This window comes from Mustelus asterias, chromosome 13 (genome assembly GCF_964213995.1).
Source record: "Mustelus asterias chromosome 13, sMusAst1.hap1.1, whole genome shotgun sequence".
In the NCBI taxonomy this organism is placed as follows: domain Eukaryota; kingdom Metazoa; phylum Chordata; class Chondrichthyes; order Carcharhiniformes; family Triakidae; genus Mustelus; species Mustelus asterias.
The window spans coordinates 97,828,881-97,856,363 of record NC_135813.1 but is presented as its reverse complement, the minus strand read 5'-3'; the positions used below and the strand labels follow the sequence as shown (position 1 = coordinate 97,856,363).

Genomic DNA, 27,483 nt, shown 5'->3' with positions numbered 1-27,483 from the left:
GAAATTAACAAGAATTAATTTATTTTTAAAAACTCCTTTAACATTAGGGTTATGTTTATGACAATGTATGTTATTGTTCCAGAGCAAATTTAGTTCATCTGCAGCACAAGATAATGAAGCAAGTTATTTTATACAGTATTATAATGTATATGGTTAGCTGTTTCCATACATAAAGCATATCACTGCATTGACAATCACATTTTAGCATAGCACTTCAGTTATAGATATATGGTTTGATTAGAGTCTGCCATCTGTGAAAAACAAAACTACCTCCGTCAATTAATTTATCAATGTAATAAAATTCCTGAGTACCTTAAATAAGATTCCTGAATGCAGTATTCATATAATCGGTAAAAACAGACAGGGTGGAATAACAAATTGCTTTCTTGCTTTGATCCAACAGTTTACAATCTTAATTGAACCCACTGATCAGTTGCTGCCCAAATTATCGTGGTGCACAAAATAAATTACAGAATTAATGAATGTTCAGCAAAGTCATACTTAAAAAAAGTTGTTAATTATAGTCTGGCTTATTCTATATTTTTGTCACAACACATTTCACAGCTTCTTCTCTGAACAAATGACGATTCATTAGATATTTAGTGAAAACATATAAAATTATGTTAGATTGAAGATTTGGCCACGGTCTGTTTATTGGATTCTTCTTCCAAAGTCGAAGTTTTCTCAGAAGAATGAAGAAATCATTCTAGCAGATGTTGGTCAGTGTTAATAATACAGCATCATCTCTTGATTGAAGCTAGGTATGCATACCAGAAAAGAGCTACCAGATTAGCAAATAGCACACGGAACTGAAAATAATTTTAAAAAATAGTAATTAACAGTCTTTCATCCTAATAGTCATGATTTTCATACGCCAATCATCAGTATTCAAATTAAAAACAGCTCAATACCATAGCTGGACTAGCATCCTTTGACATTATGGATTCAAATGCTTCCATTAATGGACTTTGTAAACCATTCTCCAAGACAAAATTATTGAATTAAGCAAAATGATTTAATCACCACAGAGACTCTGACATCGGTGGGTCAAGTTAGTGACGAGGCATTTGGGTCACTCTCTGGTGTGCAAGACACATCTGCTGATGTACATCGGGTGGAGGAGGAAACATCCGTGGCCTCTGGTATGCGGGGGCCTGCCACAGGAGAGGACTCAGCTGGCCCCAGGCTGTATGCTGAGCCTCTGCAATCACTTCTCCCTCAGCTGCTGGAGATGCAGCAACAGAGCCAGGGAATGCAGGACGGGCTGACAGCAACACTGGATCAATTTGAGGCTGATGGGAGGAGTCCCAAAGCATTCAGGTAGAGCAGCTATTGCCCGTCTTGCGTGGTTCCCAGTGGATGGCATGCTTTGGCAGCAACTTGCACCATCTACCATGGCTAACCAGAACCCATGAGAGATTCCCCCCCCCCACCCCACCCGCCCCAGGAACCTGTATGGGGGTTTAATGATCCCTTACTAGTGAGATGTGGGCCCAGGTGCCAGCGTGCATGCGGAGCACAGGTAGGTCCGGCAACACAGCCTCCTATTGCCCAAAACGTATGTTGATCAGGGCCTCCCTCACTGCCCTCATGCCTGACCCTTGCTGCCACCAGTGCATGGGTGGTGTTGCTCTTTGTCATTGTCCTCCTCCCCCTGCTCGGTGGTCTCCACCCCAGTGATGCCCGGCTGGTCGGCCTCCATGTCTTCCTCAAGGTCTCCAGGTTGTGTAAGGCACAGCACACCACCACAATGCGTGACAACATCAGGCGGCTATATTGAAGGTTCCCACCAGAGTGGTCCAGGCACCTAAACCGCAGCTTGAGGAGCACCATGCACCGCTCCACTACTGAACGGGTGGCAACGTGGGCCTCATTATATCGGGTCCCAGTCTCAGGTCTCCGCACAGACATCAACCACCAAGTCCGAAGCGGGTATCCCATGTCCCCCACGAGCCATCATTGCACCCAGAGTTCCTCCTCAAAGACCTCCAGGATATCAGAACTCCTCAATATGAAGTTGTCATGCACACTGCCAGGGTGTCTGGTGCAGACGTGCATAACGTTGAGCTGATGGTCACACACCAATTGCACATTTATTTAATGGAAGCCCTTTCTATTCATATATCTTCCTGGATTCCTGACCAGCACCTTGAGGGTGACGTGAGTGCAGTCTATAGTCCCCTAAACATTTGGCATCTCCGTGTTGGCTGTGCATCCTGAAGCCTGGGTTTTCTGCTGGGTCTGGTCCAGGTCAAATTTGATATACTGGCCAGCCCGGGCATACAGGGCACCCGTGACTTCCTTCACACACTTGTGGACGGATGATTGTGAAATGCCACAAAGGTCTGTGATCTGGAAGGAGCCGGTGGCATAAAAGTTTAAGGCAGCTGTCACTTTCACAGCCACAGGGAATGGGTGCAGCCGCCCTCTTCCACCACCCACCACCTGGTTCAGTGGCAAGCGATGTCCGACAATTGCTCGAAGGACATTCACATACAGAATACTGAGGTCTCTGCTCCCTCCTCCTTCTCTGTGATTAACAGCCCCCCACCCCCACACACTCGCAGACCCCACCCCCCTACCCAAAATGCAACATGTCTGCCACGAAACAACCCACTCTGAGCATCATGGAGCAGTTTGAACGCAGAAACTTAACTCCTCGCTCACCCTCACTGATCAAGTGCCAGAATGCAACTTTTATAGACGAGGTGTTTTCCAGACCGATCCAGCTACAGCAAACGAGGCCATAAAGACAGGAGAGCTAGGACGATTGGGTGTGAAGCTCTCAATGACATTATGATGAATACAAAAATATGTAAATTGACATCTCGCCCATTTTGGGCTGGCTCCCAATCGTGCCGATTTTTTTTCAATGTTAAAATGGGAATGGGCACAAAAACAGGCACCATTCCCGCTAGCTATTTTACGCCCAACTTTACGAAATTTTCCCGCTGCCAAACGGGCGCAACGAGATCGTAAAATTCCACCCCATATTTGTAACATTGCCTAATATCACCTGTCTCAATTCTCCTGCTGCTGAAACCCTTGTTCAAGTCTTTGTTGCCTCTAAACTTGACTACTGCAATGCATTTTTGGTTGCTCTTCCACATTCTACCATCCGTAAATTTCCGGTCATTCAAAACTCGACTGCCCATGTTTTAACTTGCACCAAGTCCCATTCATCTATTATCCCTGTGTACACTGACTTATTCGTCAAGTAATCTTCTTTTAAATTTCTCATCCTTGTTTATAAACCCCTCCATGGCCTAGCTCCTCCTTGTACCTGTAATCTCCTCCAACCCCAACAACCCTCCAAGATATCTACACTCAACTAATTTGATACTCAAGCATCCCACTTTAAGTTGCTCCACTGTTGGGAGGGCCACTAGCCTGGGAAATCCCTTCCTAACCTGTCCCCCCTATCCTCCTTTGACTAAGGTTTAGGTCATCTGACCTAATGACTCCTCATATGGCTTGGTGTCAAATTAGATTTTGTAATGCTCCTGTGAAGTGCCTACGGATATCTTATTACATTCAAGACACAAAACAATAATATATTTTTCATATAAAATCCTTAACATTAAAAACCTCTCCTCATGTCATAGAACATCTTTCAAGTGAGAAGACCGATGGTGTGTTCTTGCTTTAAAATGATCTCTCAATTTGTTTTGTATCTGCTGGGAGATGCCTGACTGGCCGAGAGTGACCCCATTAGCAATGCTTCCTCTCTATAATAAAGCAAGTTCAGCACATCCAACTGCAGGAACACCTGGAATTATGAATCTGCAGGGAATTATGCAGTTACAGATCTTCAACCTATAACTTGGTGCTTGTACAGAGCACCATCACATGACAAAATCCCCAAAGAAGTAACACATTTGAGGGAATTTAGTAAACTGTATCGATTCCTCTGAAACACCGAATAGTAATTCAGATACTGACACAGTCCATGTTCAAATGCAACAAGATCTGCACAATATCCAGGCTTGGGCTGACAAGTGGCAAGTAATGCCACGAAACGGCAAGTAACAGCAGGTCGCACCACATAAATGTCAGGCAATGACCATCACCAATAAGAGACACTCTAACCACTGGCCCTTGACATTCAATGGTGTTACCATCATTGAATCCCCCACTGTCAACATCCTTAGGGTTACCATTGACCAGAAACTCAACTGGACTCACCACATAAACACAGTAGCTACAAGAGCAGGTCAGAGGCCAGGAATACTGCGGCGAGTAACTCACCTCCTGACTCCCCAAAGCTTATCCACCATCTACAAGGCATCAGTCAGGAGTGTGATGGAATACTCCCTACTTGCCTGGATGGGTGCAGCTCCAACAACATTCAAACTTGACACTATCCAGGACAAAGCAGCCCACTTGATTAGCACCACATCTACAAACATTCAATCCCTCCACCACCGACGCTCAGTAGCAGCAGTGTGTGCTATCTACAAGATGCACTACAGCAATTCACCAAAGATCCTTAGACAGCACCTTCCAAACTCATGACCACTTCCATCTAGAAGGACAAGGGCAGCAGATACATGGGAACACCACCACCTGCAAGTTCCACTCCAAGCCACTCACCATCCTGACTTGGAAATATATCGCTGTTCCTTCGCAGTTGCTGGGTCGGAATTCCCTCCCTAATGGTATTGTGGGTCAATCCACAGAATATGGACTGCAGAGATTCAAAAAGGCAGCTCACCACCACCTTCTCAAGGGCAACTAGGATGGACAATAAATGCTGGCCAGCCAGCGACGCCCATGTCCCATGAATGAATAAAAAAATAATGAAGAAAGAAAAAAATAGATATGTGTCCTGAAATTCTGCCCTTGACCTGGACATACCTCCAACATAATCACTGAGCAGGTTCCAGATACTGGGGCAAAATCTGGTTCTGTGAGGATCCCAGCAGGAATTTCCAGACACAGGGAAAATGTATATTGACCCAGTACATTATGGGGATGTGGCTACACAATTTCATGAACTTCTCTAGGATTTCTGCCAAGTATGTGACCTGATAAGACTCAATAAAACCCTGTTTGCTTAGGGGTGGTTTCTGTTATCCTCCAAATGTCCCAAAATGGTTGAATAAAACATTACCCATAGGATAACTTCTCATGCCCCATTTACTTGCTCTGACTTCCTATTAGGAGTGGCAGGCGGCTGCTCAAATTTTCTGCCTTCATCAGGAAAGCTCCATTGACATAGGCCACTCAGGGTATGCAGTTAACCCAAATAGAACATAGAACAGTACAGCACAGAACAGGCCCTTCGGCCCACGATGTTGTGCCGAGCTTAATCTGAAACCAAGATCAAGCTATCCCACTCCCTATCATCCTGGTGTGCTCCATGTGCCTATCCAATAACTGCTTAAATGTTCCTAAAGTGTCTGACTCCACTATCACTGCAGGTAGTCCATTCCACACCCCAACCCAAATCTTGGGTTTTGGTGACAGAGTTGCATATTTGGAATTGTAACTTTAATATTCTTTACCTAAATGAGTATGAAATTCACATCACCCATTACATTTGAGCATGCTGGACATATAACAATATTACACAGGTGAACCTTGAAAATATGGCTGTTGCTTCTTTTATGTGTCAGCAGAACTCAGTAGTACAGGAAAAACATATAGACATTGTACCAGTCATGAAACAATCAAATCGGCCTCTCCAACAGTAAACATACATTACCTGTGCAGGCACATAATTAATGTTAATGTACTGGAATATTGTCCAAATTTTCCAGTTCATTTTCAGTGCTGTCCAGTATCCAGTCTGCATCTTATCCTTCAGTGCCTTCAGATTCTTCCCCTGTTAAAAACAATATTTCTGGTCATTTTAAATGGATCATTCCTCTCAGGATAACTAATTGATATTCAAAAAAATAGAATATTTGAAAAAACACTTCACAAAATGAATTTTTAAGAGTTACTTTGGTTATGTAGTCACAAGAGGAAACATTCTACATCAATCACCCACAAAAAGGTTGTAAGTAATATTGCCCAAATAAATTATTTTCTGTTGAGTAGTTCTATGGAATCTTTGATGTTCACCCAAATCACTGGAACAGGAAGAAAAAAATCCTAGTTTATCATTTAATCTGGATAGCATCTCAAGCACTTCCTCGATGTTGCACTGAAGTGTCAGTCTTGATTATGTACTCAAGTCTTAGTGTGAAACTTGAAACCACAACAGTCTGATGTGGAAACACAACTGCTACCAGCTGAGTCATGCAAACACTAAAACCCTCCTCTTGATCCTATATTGTACCTTTTTTGAGGATCTCAAAATAAATACAAACAAAAGGTCGCGGTTCATCATTATCCACTGAAAACCAAAAATCCACAATCCTTCCCCCACTACAGAATTTTACTGACTGTTGAGTGACTAATGTTCTTGCCTTCACGATACAAAAGCTTATTCCAAATGCATATTAATCCTTGGGTGATGTACTTTCTAACAGCAGTCCTAAATTTGCCTAGTATCAATTTGATCCTATACCCCTTTTCCAACTGTGATGGCCAACTTATACTGCCCATTTCTGAAGTGACATTTAAGGAGCCAAAGAAAATCTTTACAATTTGAACATCTAATTTGAGGTGTGATTGGCCCCTAAATTTTGTTTACTTCAACCAGTTCTCGAGTTTGGTCTTTCATGTTCATATCGGAGACAAGGCAATGGTAAATACTCTTTGACTGCAAAACAAATATAAACCACTTCAGTCCTTGTTTTGCCTAAAATAAAATAATTTAATATGCCATTTTTTTAAAGATTTATTTATTAGTGCCACAAGTAGGCTTACATTAACACTGCAATAACATTATGGTGAAAATCCCTTAGTTGCCACACTCCGGCGCCTGTTCGGGTACACCGAGGGAGAATTTAGCATGGCCAATGCACCAAACCAATATGTCTTTCGAACTGTGGGAGAAAACCAGAGCACCCAGAAGAAACCCACGCAGACACGGGGAGAACATGCAAACTCAAAGACAGTGACCTAAGCCAGGAATCAAAACCAGGTCCTTGGCACTGTGAAGCAGCAGTGCTAACCACTGTGCCACCATGCTGCCCTAGTGTGTCAAGCTGAAGTTCTGTGAACTAAGTTGATAAACCTTGTTAAGTTGTGGAGACACCTTTTGAATTTTGGTTTCCAGATTTAACTTCAAAGCATGTAATTGAAATCACAATTCTTTTCAGATAGACATGTAGACACAAAGATTCTGTGGGATAAATGTGTGCTTGCTTTGACACTGGTCTAGGTTTGGTATTATTTTTAAAAGTTGGTTAAAGGTCATATATTTTAATATATAAAGAGCAAGTTTAAATTAAACATTCTGTAATCAAGTGAATTCTGTTTAATTAACTTCCTGCTATTATTTAATTTGTATTTTTAATAAAACTGATTTTTAGTTTACAGCCTAATTCATCACATCTGAATCCCTCCAACACTGCTACACTGTTTCTGCAATGTAAAGCTAATTACTGATTTTTTTCATTTATCACCAGTCCTAAAAAAATGATACATTAAATGATGAATCCGTTCACACTATTTGATGATAACAAGCAACTTTTCCAATCTAACAAATAAATAATAAAACCTACATGGGAGGTGCACTACTTCTTACAGCAAGTTATAAATGGAGTGATTCACTAAATGTTTACTTTTTAAGTGAATAGGCTCCCCAACTCATCTAAAAATCGGAAAACCGACCACAAAGGTATAGTTTTAAGTGAGTTTAATTTAATGTTCTGTGCCTGGAAGGGTAAAACCTATAGTTAGATTCATGCAGGAAAAAGGAGTTTTTATAAAGAATACCTACAGTGCAGAAGGAGGCCATTTGGCCCATTGAGCCTAAACCGATGACAATCCCACCCAGACCCTATCCCTGTAACTTCTTGTATTTACCTTACTAATCCCCTGATACTAAGGGGCAATTTAACATGGTCAATCAACCTAACCCGCACATCATTGGACTGTGGGAGGAAACTGGAGCACCCAGAAGAAACTCACGGGGATAACATGCAAACTCTACACAGACAGTGACGCGGAATTGAACTTTAGTCCCTGGTGCTGTAAGGCAGCAGTGTTAACCATTGTGCTGCCCTTATGTGGGGCTGGGTCAAGTTCCAACTGTGATTTTACTGTGCTTAGAGAGGTGTGAAGAATAAGTAGAACTAGCAGGGCTGCTTAGCAATTGGAGATCCTTGTAAGGATTTTAAAAAGCTTTTAAATTTTAATCGAATTCGTTGATAGTTGAACATAAGTAGTGAGGGAGAAGGCAGCTCCCAGGGGGTAAACACCTTTTTCAGCCTTGCTAGAAGAAAAGCCATACTATACCAAAACAGATGTCGGAAATGTAAAGTCCAGCTAATTAAAGGAAAAGAAAGAAAAGAAGAAAAGTTTTAAAGAAGTCTGGAGTTGATGGAACAGAGGAAATTGGGAACCAGAACAGCTTACTGCTTAGTAAAGTCACAGAGTTGAAAAGGCAATTGAATTGTGAGGCACCAAAAAAGATATCTGCAGTAGAGCCAAGGTTTGTGAGAAATTACTAAAGCTTGAGAGACATTATTTGAAACAATTGTGGAAATTGGTGGGTGGACCTTGGAGTTTGTGTAAAAGCCTTTAAGGCAAAAGAAAGCTGAAAGGAGAGGTGTTAAAATCTGAAAGCGAGACCTTGATGGAGCAGTGGATGGAAAGCATAATTTAAAAGAAAATTTTCAAATGTGACTTTTGAAAGTGAAGTTTGAAATCACTCTTGTGGAAGCCGGAGTTCAGTGAGACAAGGTGGCTCGTGGTATAAGAATCACCCGAGGGGATTTTGAGGAGAAATTCACAGACATTCACTTGGGTTCAGAGAGGAGTGTGTCTTACCTCTTACACTGCTGCCTCACAGCACCAAGGACCCAAGTTCAATTCCAGCTGACTGTGTGGAGTTTGCATGTTATCCCTGTATCCACAGCGAAAAACCGCACCGACCTCCTCAGAAGACAAACACGGGACACAGTGGACAGAGTACCTTTCGTTGTCCAGTACTTCCCCGGAGCGGAGAAGCTACAGCATCTCCTCCGGAGCCTTCAACATGTCATTGATGAAGACGAACATCTCGCCAAGGCCATCCCCACACCCCCACTTCTTGCCTTCAAACAACCGCACAACCTCAAACAGACCATTGTCCGCAGCAAACTACCCAGCCTTCAGGAGAACAGTGACCAAGACACCACACAACCCTGCCACAGCAACCTCTGCAAGACGTGCCGGATCATCGACACAGATGCCATCATCTCACGTGAGAACACCATCCACCAGGTACACGGTACATACTCTTGCAACTCGGCCAACGTTGTCTACCTGATACGCTGCAAGAAAGGATGTCCCGAGGCATGGTACATTGGGGAAACTATGCAGACGCTGCGACAACGGATGAATGAACACCGCTCGACAATCACCAGGCAAGACCTGTTGGGGAGCACTTCAGCGGTCACGGGCATTCGGCCTCTGATATTCGGGTAAGCGTTCTCCAAGGCGGCCTTCGCGACACACGACAGCGCAGAGTCGCTGAGCAGAAACTGATAGCCAAGTTCCGCACACACGCGGACGGCCTCAACCGGGATATTGGGTTCATGTCACACTATTTGTAACGCCCACAGTTGCGTGGACCTGCAGAGTTTCACTGGCTGTCTTGTCTGGAGACAATACACATCTTTTTAGCCTGTCTTGATGCTCTCTCCACTCCCATTGTTTTGTTTCTTAAAGACTTGATTAGTTGTAAGTATTCGCATTCCAACCATTATTCATGTAAATTGAGTCTGTGTCTTTATAAACTCTGTTTGTGAACGGAATTCCCACTCACCTGAAGAAGGGGCTTAAGGCTTCGAAAGCTTGTGTGGCTTTTGCTACCAAATAAACCTGTTGGACTTTAACCTGGTGTTGTTAAACTTCTTCTTGTGTGCTTAGCAGGGACTGTGTGTGTTAATGAGACCATTGTAGCTTAAGATGTACTTTGTAATCATGTTCATCCTAAAACGTGTGTGTAATTGTTAAACTAAGGGGAGAAAGGAGATTTATACAATGGGCCGCATGGTGCTGCTGCCACCTCACAGCGCCAGGGACCTGTTTTCCATTCCAGCCTTGGGTGGCCACCTGTGTGGAGTTTGCATGTTCTCCCCGTGTCTGCATCGATTTCCTCTGGGTGCTCCGGTTTCTTCCCACAGTTCAAAAGATGTTCAGGTTAGGTGGGTCGGACATGCTAAATTGGCCCTTAGTGTCTCAAGATGTGTAAGTTAGATGGATTAACCATGAGAAATGTGTGGGGTTATGGGAATAGGGGTGCGGGGTGATCCTGAGTCAGATGCTCTGTCAGAGAGTTGGCGCAAACTCAATGGGCCGAATGGCCTCCTTCTGCACTGTTGGGAATCTATGATATTCCAACTTTTCACGTTTAATAAATGTTTGTTTCTTGTTGTTAAATCTAATTAGCGGCCCTGTGACTTTTTTATTTTTTCAGCGGATGTGAACAATGCTGTCTGGGCCAGTAATTATTGCCCATCCCTAATTGTCCTCAAATTGAATGGTTTGCTAGGCCCGTTCAGAAGGCATTTTAGAGTCAACCTATTATTGTGGGTCCAGTGTCACATGTAGGCCAGACCAGGTAAGAACAGCAGATTCCTTCCCTAAAGGACATTAGTGAACCAGATGGGCATTTATGACAATTGACAATGATTTCACGGTCATCGTTAGACTGTTTAATTCCAGATTCTTTTTGTTAAAATCAAATTTCAACATCTGCTATGTGGCATTTGAACCTAGGTTCCCAGAGCATTATCCTGGGTCTTTGGATTACTAGTCTAGAGCTAGTACCACTATGCCACTGCCTCCCCCTGTTAGAATAGAATTCCTACAGGGCAGAAAGAGGGTCTGTACCGACTTGCCAAAACAACATCTTACTCAGTCTCTCCCCTACACCCTATCCCCATAACCCCACGTATTTATCATGGCTAATCCAGCTAACCTACACAATCTCAAGGATGGAATCAAACCTGAATCCCTGGTGCGTGAGGCAACAGTGCTAACCACTGTGCCTATTCTAATATAGAATTTATTAATGTAATTTTACATTTTTTTATCTCAACTCTGTGCTTATTCTCTCAAAGGCCCCCAAAACTGCAATCATTCTCCCTTACCACAACATCATTACACTCTCATTCAGAGCACACAACGACAATATCTAACATTTCACAACTCCACACTTGATTTAAACATACAAAATTTTGAGCAGTCTTGACAGAGCCGGTATGGAGATGATGTTTCCTCTTGTGGGAGAATTAAAGTACTACGAGTCACTGTTTAAAAATAAAGGGTCCCCTATTTCAGTCTGAGAGGAGAAGGTTTTTTTTCTTTGAGAACAGAGTCTTTGGAACTCAAAAGGCAGTAAGAGCAGTGTTTCCAAGGCAGAGGTCGATGGATTCTTGATAAACAAGAAGGTGAAGGGTTACTGGGGATAGGAGTGAGATTACAGTCAGCCATATTTTTATCGAATGCCAGAGCAGGCTTGAAGGACTGAGTGGCCTGCTACTGCTCCTAGGTCATATCTTCATAACTTCACACCATCTGTTGCAGATTTCACAGACCCACAACCTCTTTCTTAGCCCTCTTAATCTTATATTAGCTTTTTTTTTTAAAGGGACCAATGACAACTTATCCCAAGATAAGTTTCTGGCCATTTGATGAACCCTAAGACCCACCTCAAGTAGGCTGATAACTACAAAAAAAAGAGCGAGGAATGCTGGAGCAAACATTAGACGGTCCAACAGAAGTCTCTTGATCTGGGAATAGGGAACATTGGATGGAATCAGTTTATCCAGATAGTGGTAAAAGTAATGACTTAGTGGGCCCGTGAAGACCAACCTGAAACAGAAAATAAAAGCATTTTTTTAGTGAAGCAAAATAACCTGAAATATTTTATATTCTTTCTTATTAGGCTTCAAGAAAACGCTAGGAAAAAAATTATTAAACAAATCAGTCCATCTGTAGCAAAAATGACAGAGCAAGGTTACTGTTAATGGTCCATACAATTGAACTAAAGACCAAGCCCGAGAGAATAAAATGCTTACTGAAACAGAATTAGCACTTGAGAATCTAATCTACAACTTCTCCTATTGTGAAGCTGTTCTGTATTTAGTAGAAGCAATACAACAAAATATGTACAATGGTTTCAGTGGAAAAAGGGACTAAAATAAAACTGGGCAATGCTGCAGAGATGGCAGAAACTGTCTCTGTGATGGGAAGGAAGAGGTCTGAAAGCCCAAGCAAGATCAAATAGGATTCCCATGATTCAAATAATCTTGATGTGGAGATGCCGGCGTTGGACTGGGGTAAACACAGTAAGAAGTTTAACAACACCAGGTTAAAGAACACAGTAAGAAGTTTAACAACACCAGGTTAAAGCTTGTGTGGCTTTTGCTACCAAATAAACCTGTTGGACTTTAACCTGGTGTTGTTAAACTTCTTACTCAAATAATCTTGTCAGGTTCAGCCTGAAATAATGGCCACAAAAGGAAATGAAATTAGTGACAAGGCAGCAGAGTTTGCAGTGGGGCCAAAAGGCAATGGCTGTAAAATTTGGTTGATTAACACCCAACTTTCTGGCACTACAAGTGCTGTTTCAGTTCCAAATGGTGTTCATGCATACCACACATGATATGGCTCTGCATTACCCCATTTTGGTAAATTTGCACGGGGGCAGGGAGTGGGCACAGATGTATATGAAACAGGACACTGATTTGATGCCAGTGGTACCATCATAGAATCCCTGCAGTGCAGAAGGAGACCATTCAGCCCATCAAGTCAGTACCAACTCTCGGACAGGCTCATCCCTCTGCCCTTCGCCATACGCCTACACATTTAGTATAGCTAATCCCCCCAACCTACACATCTTTGGACACTAAGGAGCAATTTAGCATGGCCAATCCACCTAACCTGCAAATCTTTGGATACCACCCCACATTAAATCCTGGCCATAGGTGCACTAGTTTTGCTCCCCTGCAGCCCAGCAGGGAGAATAAGTAGAGATGCCAGAAAGGACAAGCTGCTCAAAGAGGCAGGAGAGACTCTCAGCTGGAGGTCACATTAGCCAGGGTCTGCAGGAAACAATTTTCTTACCTCACTTCAATAAAGGAACAGCATATCAAACATCTCTTACTTCACCAAGGAGGTCATCACTGAACTCTGCCTTTTGAACTGCAGTCTTACAGCAGGGTGAGGAGAGCACTGTCAGTGGCTGTGACCAAAGGATCAGGCTCGTTCCAGGCTGGAGCAGGTGATCTTCGAAACACCTCTCACTTGGCCATTTACTATTGCATAAGGAAGATCACTGAGGCTCTGTATGCAAAAGGCATCTGAATACATTTCATTCTCTTGTACCAGAGGGAAACAGAGCAATCATACAGCATTGTCAGGATTACATGCCTCCCCCATGGTGCAGGTCAATACTCAACATCTGGCAGTCACAATGCCTTCATTCTCAGCAGTTCATCTATATTTGAGCCATCACAACAAACCACAAGTTTGCAAGATCGTACATAAGGAAAGCAATACTGCCACATGAAATGTGAAGCAAAATGCTGAGGTGCTTATACAATGCTTTTGCTGCCTCAAATCACAACAGCACACTGCACGATTTATCATAGTTTACAACCTGCCTCATGCTTTACAACCTTGTTATAAATGCAACAAGGTGTAAGGCACATAGCTAAGGAGCAGGAGCATGACGTGGAGGAGGAAGCATCTAACTGCAGAAGTAAACTCGAGCATAATTCCCCATTTGCTAACAGTCCCGCACCTTGCCTACCCTTTCTTACTGACCATCCAATGTGACCATCCTTAATCACAATGCTGAAATAAAAATCATCAAATAAAATATTCTAAAATCACCTTTATAAACCAAACCATCCAATATTCCATACTGACATCAACTAATTACCCATGAGCATTCCCTTAACGTCTGTCTCCTGCATACTTTTGCCAAAGAAATTTGGAGCTCCAGGTAAATAGGAACAGGTACAGTAAATATTTAAAAGTTGAATTGAATATTGGTCTTTAAATCTAGGTTAGAATACAAGGTGGGTAGAGGTTTGTTAGAGAAATGCCCAAGTTTGGTTGCTTTGGTAAAAACAGTTTATTTTAGAGCCCACTTCTCCACTTTAACACAATCTCTGTCAGTGCTGGCTGACTCTTTAAACATGCGCTGGAGTATAATTAACAAGTTAATATCCAACACTTATTAACCTTAAACTACAAGGTATTTTACATCCATCAACAAAACCTATTAGATATTATAACGGCCCAGAACAGAAATTCCAAGGTATATCATGAAGTTAGCCTAGACCCTAGCTTCTACATTTGATTTTGATAGTGAGCATAAGGTGTTTCATTCCAGGTATGATTCAAGTAGGCAGCTGTGTCAAAATAAACTTCATTACGAATTCAGTTACATACAACTTTCTTCAGAATTAGTTAGCACAAAAACAAGTATGTTCATGTGATGCTAGATTTTTAATGTTTCTGGACAGAGATCCAGATAGCAATTTTCAAAACAGCAACTCTCAGAGAAAGATCCACTATCATACAGCAGAATCTCCAGGAAAGAAACTTATCTCCTGGCAGATTCCAATCTCCAACTTCAGTGAGGGGAAAAAAGAACCACTGCACTTTCTCAAATCCACAAGCAGCATCTAAGATTGAATATTCTGTGTAAACCCAGATTTCCTGTCAGATGACCACACCTGCCAATCATCCCAATCAAGCCCCAATCAGCAAAATCCCAGGGGAAAACAGCAGAACAGCATTAATTCAGATTAAAACCAACATTCTTGCTATTAGAAGTAATTATGCTGTCGCAACAATACAGGGTGTTGGTAGACAGAGCAGCTCCAAGTGCATAATACTGCTACAACAAATCTTGCACAAGAACATTGCTCAAATACAATTGTCACAACACTGATAAGATTCCCCTCTCCTTTATTTGACACAAAAACATGAATTATTCATATGAAAAATAAAAAATGATAATACATTTTATCTTATTGTACAATCACTGTTTAACAAACTCCATACTCCCCCGATCTTGAAAACAAAAAATAATTAATAAGGTTATGACATGAACATTTCCTTGTTCTCATAATCCATTATAACAAAAGTCAGCGCTCTTTGAAGATATCCAACAATTTCTTTGCTCAAGTAGTTCTTTTTGCGACTGCAAAATCTGACAACTGGTAACTTGTGTCGACCCATGTTATTTTGGAAATCTTTACACATTTCTTTTATACCTATGCGATCAATCCTCAATTTCTTTTCTGTGACACTCTCTCTCCTGGACATTGTCCCAGAATAAATGGTGATATAGCATTCTGTAAGCACATTTTCCCTGCTTGCCCCTTATCTAGGAGTTCCTTTAAAATTCTTGATAAATACATAGCCATGTCTCTCACTTCTACCAGTGTAAGTGCCTCTGCAGCCAAGGTGCTTTGAAGTACTTTTTTTATTTTCTTTAATTCCCAGATACATTTACTGTTTCTTCCCACAAAAAGTATAATAAACCATGTTGTACTTGAACAACTATTGGTAAGGTTAGCATGGGAGGAGTCACTAAAAATTACCAATCTCATATCATGGGTCACGGAGGTCTGGAAATCTGAACATACATTCTTCAATGTCTTATTTGCTTTTAGCACTTCCCTAACAGTAGTATATGTCAGCATTTCTCAATTCTGATAATATATCACACATTCAGTCTAGTTTGTGTACATAACCAATTTAACTGCTCAATCAAGAATCTTGATTGCTCCTTCCTGGGTTGTAAAGTTTTCATGTTGAGTGGATTTGGCCTGATTTATTTGGGATCCTATTAAGATTCTCATATTGGTGTGCATTACTCTGCAATCAGAAGACCCCATGAAGAGCCAGCAAGTTTGCTGAGGAGGTTGTTTTGCTGCTGTCTTGCTCAGATGTGTTTTGTATGTCAGTATTCAGTCAAAGGTAACACCAAGATAAAAGGTATGTTAGTGATTCAGTCTCTTGCCATTCAGGGAGATGTTGTGTTCCCCTTTAGCACTGACATTATGTTGGTGGAATATACTGGAGACTGTTTGTTGTTGCTAGGCTGAAGGCGCCATACCTTACAGTAGTTGGCCAGCTTTGCAACATTATTGTTTGGTGTTGCCTCTAGCTTAGAAAATGTCTACAGTTGAAGAGGCAAATATCGTCACCATAGATGAATTTCTGAGACAGGGTTGGAGGCAGATAGTTGATATAGAGATTGAAAAGGGCTGGGGCTGAAACAGATCCCTGAGAAAGCCCGTTGGACTGTTTCCTCCAGGTGCGTGTCTCGTCACCCATGTGGACCTTAAACCATTGATCTCAAGAATGATAGTTTGATAGCATCAATAACCCACGGAGGGAAGACTCTTGAGATTTTGACAAGGATTCCAGTGTGTCCAGACCATGTCCTATACTCCAGTAAGATTGAGAATGACAGCACCTGTTGAGAAGTTATTTTCAAAACCTTTTCTATTAAGGCAGTAGGACAAGAACCTGGTTCCAAGTGCTTTGCCCTCACCGAAAGAAAGCTTGTTCAGCTTTCAGGATTTTCTTCACCTTTTGGCTCTATCCGCTCTAAGATGAGACACTCTAGACTTTTCAGCGCAGAGAGCAGAGATATTAGTTGGTAGCTTGAAGATAATTTCGGGTCTTTGCCTGGTTTTGGGTGGCCGATAACTTTGCACATGTGCCCGGATTTAGCAGTCTTCAGTCACAGATAACCCTTGAGGAATTGAGCCAAACAGTGGCAGACGTGTCTGAGGAACTCAGGAAAAATGTTGTCATAGTGAGCCACAGTACCGGGCTTGATTTTTTTTGTGCATTATCCAATCCCACTACAGTGAAGGGTTTTGGGCATGACCTGAAATTGTAATGCCTTCAAAAAGCTCTCCAATCTGTCTTTATTTGCTTTTTCACTTCTTTCCCCAGGGCACCTTTCTCATTGCTGGGCTGCACTAAGTGGAGTCGGAGCCTCCAGCATTTCTGGCTGGAATGGATGAAATTCAAGTTCCTGGTGGTCTCTTCCCATCTAGCTCAGCAGGCAGAGTCCAAGGAATCCAAGGGTGGTCGTGGATCAGTGTTGAAGTCACACCACCCGTCAGTACCCGGTAAAACCAGGGGAAATCGAGTTCAGCAAGCTCAGGCTTCAAGAATCCCACTATTACTACACCTGAAACCACCCATGTGGTGGCTTCCCTCCACTCACTAGCTCCTTATGGCGTATATGCGACCCTATTTCCAATATTCGCAGTTGATTTTTGGTGATAAATGGCCCTATCCTGATCTTTATTATCTCTTAGTCGACCCATTATCTATCACAATCTCTTTTTCGTACATAGAATCCTACAGTGCAGGAGAAGACCATTTGGCTCATCGAAAACAATAATCCCACCCAAGCTCTATCCCCGTAATCCAAAGATTTACACTGCTAGTCCCCCTGACACGAAGGGGCAATTTAGCATGGCCAATCAACCTAAGTTGCACATCTTCAGAGTGTGAGGGGAAACTGGAGCACCCAAAGGAAACCCACGCAGACACCAGGAGAATGTGCAAATTCCACACAGACAGTGATCTGGAATTGAACCTGGGTCCCTGGCGCTGCGGGGCTACAGTGCTAACCACTGTGCTACCGATCTGCCTGTGTGTGAAGTGCATGGTGCAACTTCAGTTTCAATCTTCTGTTCAGGTTCTGTCAATGTGCAAACAGTGCCAATACACTGCATGGGATGTATTCTAACAGTTTGATTATTGTTTTGCCATTAGTACCTATAACCCTTCCTAGACCTCTCCATTTTTTTGCCCTTCTCTTTCATAACAAGACATGACCCGGGCTTAAAATTTATTCCTGGTGACCTGATTTGATACTTTAAAGCTCTCCTGATTTTTTTTTTTTCTGAAACCTCAACCTTAATAAATGCTCTCCTCCCTGCATGCGTGACATTTGACGGTTCTGCAAAAAGAAAACTAACGGTAGACCCCTCCAAAGCAGGGTCGGACCCATAATATTTCAAAGTATGCTTGGACTCCTGCCTTAAACTAATTGTTAGGGGCTGTAGCCTTCAACCATCTGGAGCAAGTTTTCTTGCACGTACTGCAAGTTGTCAATTTACAATTTGGTTGATCAGCTAAAACTTTTCTGAACATTTTGTATGTCAAAGTGTAGGATGATTTCTCTCACACATCCCATTTCTGAATAGGACTGCCTGCTGCTGTGTGCATTGCTACAATATACAAATTTTCACACAGACTCCTGAATTCATCATTGGCAAATCGTCCATTAAGGATTTAGCTGATGCTCCCAGCCTCCATTCCTATATATCCTTCCATTATTTTACCAATAGTTACGTTTTTTCCCTAAAGATCACTATTATCAAACTGAATTTAATCACGAGGTAGAATTCTCCCGTCCCGCCCAACACAGGAATCGTAGCAGGTGGGGGCGGACCATACAAAAGTCCACTGACCTCAGGTGGGATTTTCCAGTCTTGGGGCAAGCGCAGCCAGAAAATCCTGTTCCCTATGTCTAAAAGAAATTGCCCTTTTGTCCTATACTTTGAGGCTACTGTTTCATTAAAGTCTCTTGCTAGTGGAAGACTTAGTACTTGTCAGGAAAGTGGAGGTGGTTTTAAGTGATCTTTATTGGTATTGGTAAATATTAGAAACAAGTTATAGTTTTAAGTTAGATTCATGTTAGACAAAGGCATTTGCACCTGGGCATTTTGGTTTCTCATAAAACTGCATCTATTGTGCTTTGAGATGAGTAAACAAGCCGGCAGAAATACAAAGTTGTCGCTTAGCAACCAGCGGCACCTTTAGGGAATGTTGCCCTCCCCTAATTGCCCTCGAGAAAGCGTTGCGAGTCACCTTCTTGAACTGTGGCAATTCATCTAGTACAGGTATACCCACAGTGCAGTTTGGTAGGGAATTCCAAGATTTTGAGCCAATGACAGTAAAAGAAAAGTGATATGGTTCCAAATGAGGATGGTGTGCGACTTGCAGATAGTGGTGTTCTCATGCATCTGCTGCTCTTGTCCTTCTAGGTGGGAGAAATCACAGGAAAGTGCTATTGGCAGAGTCTTGGTGAGTTGCGGCAATGCATCTTATATATAGAACACACTGTTTCCACTGTGCACGAGTGGTAGAAGGAGTAAATATTCACCTTGATGGATAGGGTGCCGATCAAGCAGACAGCTTTGTCCTGGATGGTGGTGAGCTTTTGAGTGTTACTGGAGTCATCCAGCTAAGTGAGGATATCCCAGCACACTCCTGACTTGTGCTTTGTAGATGGTGGGCAGGCTTTGGGAAGTCAGGGAGATCTGTTATCCACCACAGAATTTCCTGCCTCAGATCTGTTCTTGTAACCATAGTACTAATATGGTTGTTCCAGTTCAGTTTATGCTCAGTGGTAACCCCCAGTTGATGGTGGGAGATTCAGCAATAATAATTCTACTGAATGTCATGTGGAATGGTTCGATTCTCTCTTGTTAGAAATGATCATCCCCTGGCACTTGTGTGGCATGAATGTTACTGTGCATCGGTTTTCACAAAAAGGAAGGGTGAAGTTGATATTGTGGTTGAGGAGAAGGAGTGTTATATATTGGTACCTGTGGTACTAGTTAAACCTGGCCTCCCTTATCTCTCTGGTCTTACTGATCTTCCTCTTCTGTCTTTAATAGGCAAATAAAAGGAAATTCTAAATGTAAAGTCCTTTGTCTCTGATGAAGAATTTAACAAGAAATAAACAAAGGACACAACGCTTGGAACAAGGTAAAGAAAAACAGACTACTTTCATTAATTGAGGGGACTATAATGAGTAACCATGGATACAAGATTAAATCAAAGAGTGCATACTAGAGAGAATCCCTCTTACAGTCTCCAAAACCAAATGACACTAAAATGTGGGAAAATTCGAAGCCCAGGAACATGCTTATTTTGCTCAAATAGATTTAAGTGTTAAAGTACAGGCGGGATAATTAGAACCTTTACTTATACAAACAGTATAACAAGCAAAGTGCTGGTGATAGACATACACAGTGGCCAAATACAAAGATATGTAATGGGGTACTAGCATTACCTGAATCCGTCCCCAGCATTATCTACATCTCCAAACAATGCTGTAAACGACTGTGTAGACAATGCTTAGTATCCTGCATAGCATGAATGTAATATCTAACTGTGTTGTGTCCAAATAACAACTGCAATAAAATTTTACAGGAGAGCGAATGTAAAAGCAAATTCAAATATTATACTTAAAGGCAGAGTTGAAAACAAAACACCATTGTTAAATCAGTCTTCTTACCCAAATACTCCAAATCTAGCTGGACCATCAAAGGTGAGACTCTTTGTATTTGACTCCTTACCTCGCTGCTCCATAACTTGAGACAAAATATTTCCAAGTCCTGAGAGAATGCCACTGTGAGGAAAAAGTAGTAAAACAAATCAACACATTAATTCAGAAGGCAAATCCCCTTTCTGGCACTAGAAAGACTAGGAAAGCTGAATTGGAAGGCAGTGGAAGAATACACACATAGGGGTGAATTTTCCCGTTCCGCCGCCATGGGAATCGTAGCGGGCAAAGGGCAGACCATGGAAAGTATAGTTGACCTCAGGTGGGATTTTTGGGTTTCGGGGCTAGTGCGGCTGGAAAATCCCACCCATAGAGTCAAGCATTAATTTTTAATTTCTATTGTGATGACATTGTGCCTTTAAGAAATGTATTTATATTATAACAAACATTAGAGGAAAGTGTGTTCCAGATTTCCACTCTGTTTTGTTTGAAGAAATGCATTCCTGAATCACCCTGAATGACCATGCTCTAATCTTAAAGCCATACCCCAAACACTTCTCCCTATTCTAGACACTCCTACATGAGGAAATCTCTTCCTATTTACCCTACTGATTTGTTTAACCATCTTGGAAAACCTTTGAACTTCTATATTCATTCAGTGGCATGGTAACACAGTGGCTAACACTGCCGTCTCACAGCGCCAGGGACCCGGGTTCGATTCCCGGCTTGGGTCACTGTCTGTGCGGAGTTTGCACGTTCTCACCGTGACTGCGTGGGTTTCCTCTGGATGCTCTGGTTTCCTCCCACAGCCCAAACGACATGCTGGTTAGGTGCATTGGCCATGCTAAATTCTCCCTAAATGTACCTGAACAGGCAGCGGAGTGTGGCGACTAGGGGATTTTCACAGTGACTTCATTGCAATGTTAATGTAAGCCTACTTGTGACACTAATAAATAAACTTCAAATGTGGCCTATGCAACCAGTCCTCAAATATTAGCCATTTCAACCACTGTATCATTCTTTCGAAGGCCAATATATCCTTCCTGAGGTGTGGTGTCCTGATTGAAGTCTGATCGGTAATATATTGTTGTAATATATTTTCCCTTCCTGAGATAAGGACCAACATTTTATTAGCCTCCTGAGAAAAAGACCAACATTTTAAGTTCAGTACATTTTGTTCACCAGCTTTTAGTTATTTCTATGCTTGGACCCTGAAATCTCTCTTCTGATCCAAAGTTCCGAGCTTCATACCATTACAAAAAATATTCCGATTTTGGTCCAAATGGGTGATTGCACGTTTTCTCACATTAATAGATTAGGTGATTGGGCTGGATGGATCATCTTCTCCGTGTAACTTTCTGTTCCCATCTACACTATTCACTGTTTCTCTTGACTCTGAGTGACACCTTTAAACTATCACTTCTGAGTCAGGATTGTGGGTTCAAGTCCCAGTTCAGACTCCCTCTTCACAGTCCTAAACACAATGTTGGCTGCTTCTTCAGCACAGTACTGAGGGGTACTGCCACCTTTCATAATATGAAACATCTACCCTTCCAGGGCCTAAAGCATTTTGAAGTAAGGTTAGTGGGTTCGCCCTGGTGTCCTGAGAGTCATGAATCTCAACAAACATCACTAAAATATTATCTACACAATAAGTGCACTCCAAGTACTTAATTGACTGCAAATCCCTTTGGGATGTCCTGGGGGAGTGAAGGGTGCTTTATAAATGCAAGTTAAGTAGATGTGACATGTTTGTTTGTTAATAATTAATCAGAGGTCTGTAGGATTGCAAAGGGGTTGGTTTTCTGTTGTACGACAAAGAAATACCCACTCTTCTCCAGCCAGTGCAGAGATGACCTGAAACAACTTTATGTACACCAAGTATTCTACTTCTCATCTAATCTGTTCTGTACCTGATCTGGGAATATCTGATGGTGACAACCAGGACCAAAAATTGGAAAGTTCTCCCTTCTCTGTAATTATATCCTCAGAGAAAAAAAACCACAGGATTCCAGCATTGATCTTTGGTGATTATGGTAGTTCATAAGAGATGATAATAAGTCGAGTGGCTTTGACAGTAATCAGTTCTACAAGCTCGGCTTTCTGCATACTGCAGTTATTGATAACTTCTGTTTAACTTTATTTCTGAAAATGTTGTCAGTGACTCTGTGGTTAATGATTAATTGTAATGATAGTGACCCCTGTGTTCTGGAGTTTCACATAGAATCCTACAGTGCAGGAGGTGGCCATTCGGCTCATCGAGCCTGCACCGACCATAACCCCACCCAGGGCCTATCCCCCTAACCCCATGCATTTACCCTAGCTAGTCCCCTTGACACTAAGGGGCAATTTAGCATGGCCAATCCACCTAACCCGCACATGTTTGGACTGCGGGAGGAAACCAGAGCACACAGAAGAAACCCATGCAGACATGGGGAGAATGTGCAAATTCCACACAGACAGTGACCCAAGCAGGAATCAAAACCAGGTCCCAGGCGCTGTGAGGCAGCAGTGCTAACCACTGTGCCACCATGCCTCCCCAGATTTAGGTTAAAATGTGTGATTTCAGTGCAACTCAACTAATTTCTCCTTCAAGGGTTCCACTGCTGTTGAATGTTGTTGGTACTAAAACTGCACAAAGAACACATATGCTTCAATTAAAAATCATTCCAGCCTAATTTCTGTGAAACCTTACCAGTAAATTTTTGCTGATGGCTATCAGGATGGATACTGTGGTAATAATAATCAATGAATCAAAAAATACAAGTTTGACAATAATTCTTCCCTGAATTTTACCCTTTTGTCAGCTTCTCTCCTGAAGCCATTCTTGCTGGATATAGTTCCATAGATGGTAGCACCATACCGAAGTGACTCATCTTCGTGTGCGCATCTAGACGTGAAATCATGGGACGCATCAATCCTGTCCTCACCCAATGTAGATTTCTTTCCAATAGGAGTCACTACATTGAAATTGGATTTTGTTCATTCATTCACAAATGTACTGGCGTGTCAGTACTTACTGCCCACCCCTAATTGCCTTTGTGATGGTGAATTGCCCTCGTGAACCACTGCATTTCCTGTGGTGAACAGACTGCCACAGTGTTACCGGGGAGGAAGCTCTAATATTTTGACGATTCCCAGCAATAACAAAGGAACGGCAATAAATTTCCAAGTCAGGATTTTGTATAACTTGGAACAGAAATGGGAGCGGTGGGACTTGCTATTTTTGTCCTTCTAGGTGATAGAAATCACAGATTGAGGAGGTGTTCTCATAAAAACCTTGGTTAGTTGATGCAATGCATTTTGTAGATGGTCAATCGAAGGCTGAAGGCTCTGGGGTAGTCAGCTCATCAACACTCTCACTGTTAGTGAAGGGCATCCAAATCCCAGTCCATGCCTTTGCCAATCCCAATGTATCTTGTAATTAATGTTCAATATGAAAGAATACTAATTCATAAGCTGAGAGAGGCAGTAGCTGAAAAACAGCAGATGGTTCATTTGCCCATGTTTGAGATTTCATGATCTGCAGAGTCAACATTGGAAACTTCTTGGGCTACTCCTTCCTGACTGTATGGCACCTTGTCCTCACCTCTGATGGTGGAAGAGGCTGGGATGTCAGCTGAAATGAATGATTCTCTGCATACGACTATGTCAAGTTATTACTTGACTAGTTTGTGGAACAGGTCTCTCAGTTTGGTATTAATCTCCAAATGTTAGTAAGAAGGTCCTTGCTGTGTTGACTGGAAAAATATTGCTGATGTCGAAATATTCGGTAGACCTTGCAAACTATGGACAGAGAAACAGACTCGACGGGAGCAGTTTAACCAGCTCGCCTTGCTGGTCGATCAGCGTGGGAGCCAGGAAGTTAGCTTGAGAGGCCAAAACAATGAGTGGCTTTCTTAAATTGGATTGCTATCCTCCTGTCCCCAATTTACTGACATAAAGGGTGCAAAGCCTATTTACATAGAAATGATGATATTTAAATATATTTGCCAGGTTCGGCACAGCTGCTCCTGCCCTCCAGGATGCTTTCCCTCCTTGCTGGTAAGATATCATGCTGGTGAGAATCATTGCTGCTCTGCAATAGCGGTCATCCGATGCCATGACAATGCTGGGAGGAGGGGAGGGGAGGGGGGGGGGGGCGGGGGGAACTAGGTCCATTGAAGCCTCAGGGTGATCAGGGGCATGGCCAGACAGTGCCCCTTGGGCACAATAAGTGTCCCAGGGCAGTGCCAAGGGGGTGGGGCCTAAGTGGGGGTGGGAGTATGCACAATGGTGGGGGGATGTGAGCTCGGTGGTGGTCTTGCAGGGGCTCATGACAAGGGTGGGCCATGTCAGGGGTCCACCAGGGGACTTATTGGAAGGTCCTGATGTCCTGATGCTCGTGAGCAGTGTTGGTGTGGGGGGTTGGGAGGAGGGTAACAATGCCGCCAATGATGGTGGGGTGGGTGGGAGGAGGTCTCCTGATTCACTGGCAGATCAGGGTGCCCTGCGCAATAGTGCCCGAGCGCCTCTGAAGCCGCCTTTACCGGTGTACTTGGGTTCCGCCCTCCCCCGCGGCGCAAATCTCCTAACTGTCAAAAAAGACTCCACAAAGTCTGCCTCTGACCCTGTTTTCTCTTTTGGTTCGGTGCCAATTTTCGTCCGATTGAAGTACTTAAGGGCGTTTCCCCCTGTAGAAGACACTATCTATAAATACTAGTTTGGTGTGTTGCTCAGTGGTGTGCAAGGCGGGTGAAAAATTTAACCTCGACACCGTGGGAGCACAGATTGTATGAAGAGGGAAAAACCACCGCGATCAGCTTCATCAAGCAAACAAAAGCTTCTCCAGGCCTACTGCAGACAACCAGCAAAACCAATGAAGGGATGCGAGACATTTTCACTAAAATTAACGCTTAGTCCACTAATTCTATTGCATAACACAGGTCTATACTTTGTGTACCCTCTCCAAAACTGATCTGTCCAGAGATTAGACATTAAAGCTACAGAAACAAAAGGAAGCTCAGAATGTACACTCGGGCGGAGATGATTCCGGGAGGCTTCCGGGGAGGTTTTATGATTCGAATGTGTATAAACTACACACGAATAAATGATTTGACTTAACTACAAACTGCTCTCAGCTGCCCAAGGCTCAAGCTCGGAACGAGAAGGTAAACTGTTCAAATTTAACTATTTAATACAGGGGTAACGAGTGTGTAAGATCAGACCAAGCATGGAGACAATAGTGTCAGCAAATTCAAAAAAAAGCTGGATTTGTTTTACAAAATAAGCAATTAAGTGATGTGTAATATAAGGGTTATTTTTAGAACTGTGGCGAAATCCATCAATTTTTTTTAAGCTCTGTGCATTTCTATATAATTCCTGGCCAGGCTATAGGAAGACGTGTGGCATGTTGTGAAGATAAACTTGATTCACACCATCCGTTCCCATTGTTTCATAGCGAAGCTGCGACCCATATCTCCCTCAGTCTCCAGTGTTACAATGTTTGCGGCTCATCTTTCACATTCGCTACTTTGATGCCCTCTCAAATAATTATAATTGGTCATCTTCCTGAGCTAATAAAACACCCCCTGTGAGAAAATTGTGCCACACATCTTTCTGTTTTGAGAGTATTTTGCCGATTCGGGGTGTGATGAAATTGATGAAACCTCAGTATAAACCAGCAGCTGATGGCAGGCATTTCCCTAACACAATCGGGTTAAAATATGCTTTACCTAGTGATTGACTTGGTCAGGATCGGGTACTTCTTTAGCAGGAACAAGTACTGATGCAGCAGGATTCGGTGCAAAGGCCGATCCGATGTGGAATGTCCCGACATTATTGCAGCTTCTACAACCCCGCACTCACGCTGTTTCCGTCTACTTTGGACTGAACTGATACATGGTCGGCCGGCTACCGTAAATAACCGCAACTGCGTGCCAACTAATCTCGATCCTACTTTCAGAGAATTTTTGGAAACCAGCACTGTTTTGTAGGCAATTGCGTCAGGTCCGTGTAAACACTAAGATTGTTTTGTCAAAATAATCCCTAGTATGTATGCCAATTAAATACTTACTTTTTAAAAAAATCATCTACCTATTTTTTTTATTCGATCATGGGATGTGGGCGACTCTAGCTGGACCAGCACTTATTGCCCATCCCTGAGGTCATTTCAGAGGCTGTGGCACTGGAGTCACATGTAGGCCAGACCAGGTAAAGACGACAGATTTCCTTCCCTAAAGGACATTAGTGAACATTTTTTACAACAATGGTTTCATGGTCATCATTAGACTTTTAATTCCAAATGTTTATTCAATTCAAATTTTACCACCTGCCGTGGTAGGATTCAAACCCAAGTCCACAGAGCATTACCCTGGGTTTAAAGTTTATTTGTTAGTCACAAGTAGGCTTACAGTAACACTGCAATGAAGTTACTGTGAAATTCCCCTAGTCGCCACACTCCAGGTCAATGTTCAGGTCAATGCACCTAACCAGCACGTCTTTCAGACTGTGGGAGGAAACCCACGCAGACACAGGGAGAATGTGCAGGCTCTGCATAGACAGTGAGTTGGGAATCAAACCCAGGTCCCTGGCGCTGTGAGGCAACAGTGCTAACCACTGTGCCACCATGGGTCTCTGAATTACTAGTCCAGCGACAATACCATTGCGTCACTGCCTCGCCCTGAGCAGTTTGCGCACTATATACTATATACAGTTCACTATATACAGTTAGGATCCCAGCTAATGTTACCATTAAGCCAACTGGGGGTGGAACCCGGCTTGATAGATCCTAACTTTTGTTTTTTGTTTAGAAATGTGGAGGGTGGCTACTGAACAGAGTCACAGGAGTCAACTGATGAACATTTTAACAAAATAATAAAACATGCATTAAACAAGGAAAGAACTATATTACACTACTTCACACCAACTATACATTTACAGATATAAACAGATTCATAAGGATAATACAAGTTACAATATCCACTCTAATATTCACAGTAAGTATACACTGTAAACCAATAGGCAAACTGTGGTCAGACACCCCACATTCTGAAACCTTATAGTAGATGCCAACAAAATAACTTCTAAGGATTTCTCATCAATTC

At 42.5% G+C, this 27,483-nt stretch overlaps 1 protein-coding gene across 1 annotated transcript; it reads right to left on the bottom strand.

Moving 5' to 3' along the window:
• On the bottom strand, positions 1–26,263 carry pxmp2 (peroxisomal membrane protein 2). Its single transcript, XM_078227361.1, has 5 exons — positions 26,113–26,263; positions 20,411–20,524; positions 11,760–11,922; positions 5,708–5,827; positions 1–809 (listed from the first exon to the last, which is right to left on the bottom strand). The coding sequence occupies exons 1-5, from the start codon at positions 26,214–26,216 to the stop codon at positions 741–743; spliced, it is 570 nt and encodes a 189-aa protein (XP_078083487.1). The 5' UTR covers positions 26,217–26,263; the 3' UTR covers positions 1–740.
• Positions 26,264–27,483: the final 1,220 nt, after the last annotated feature.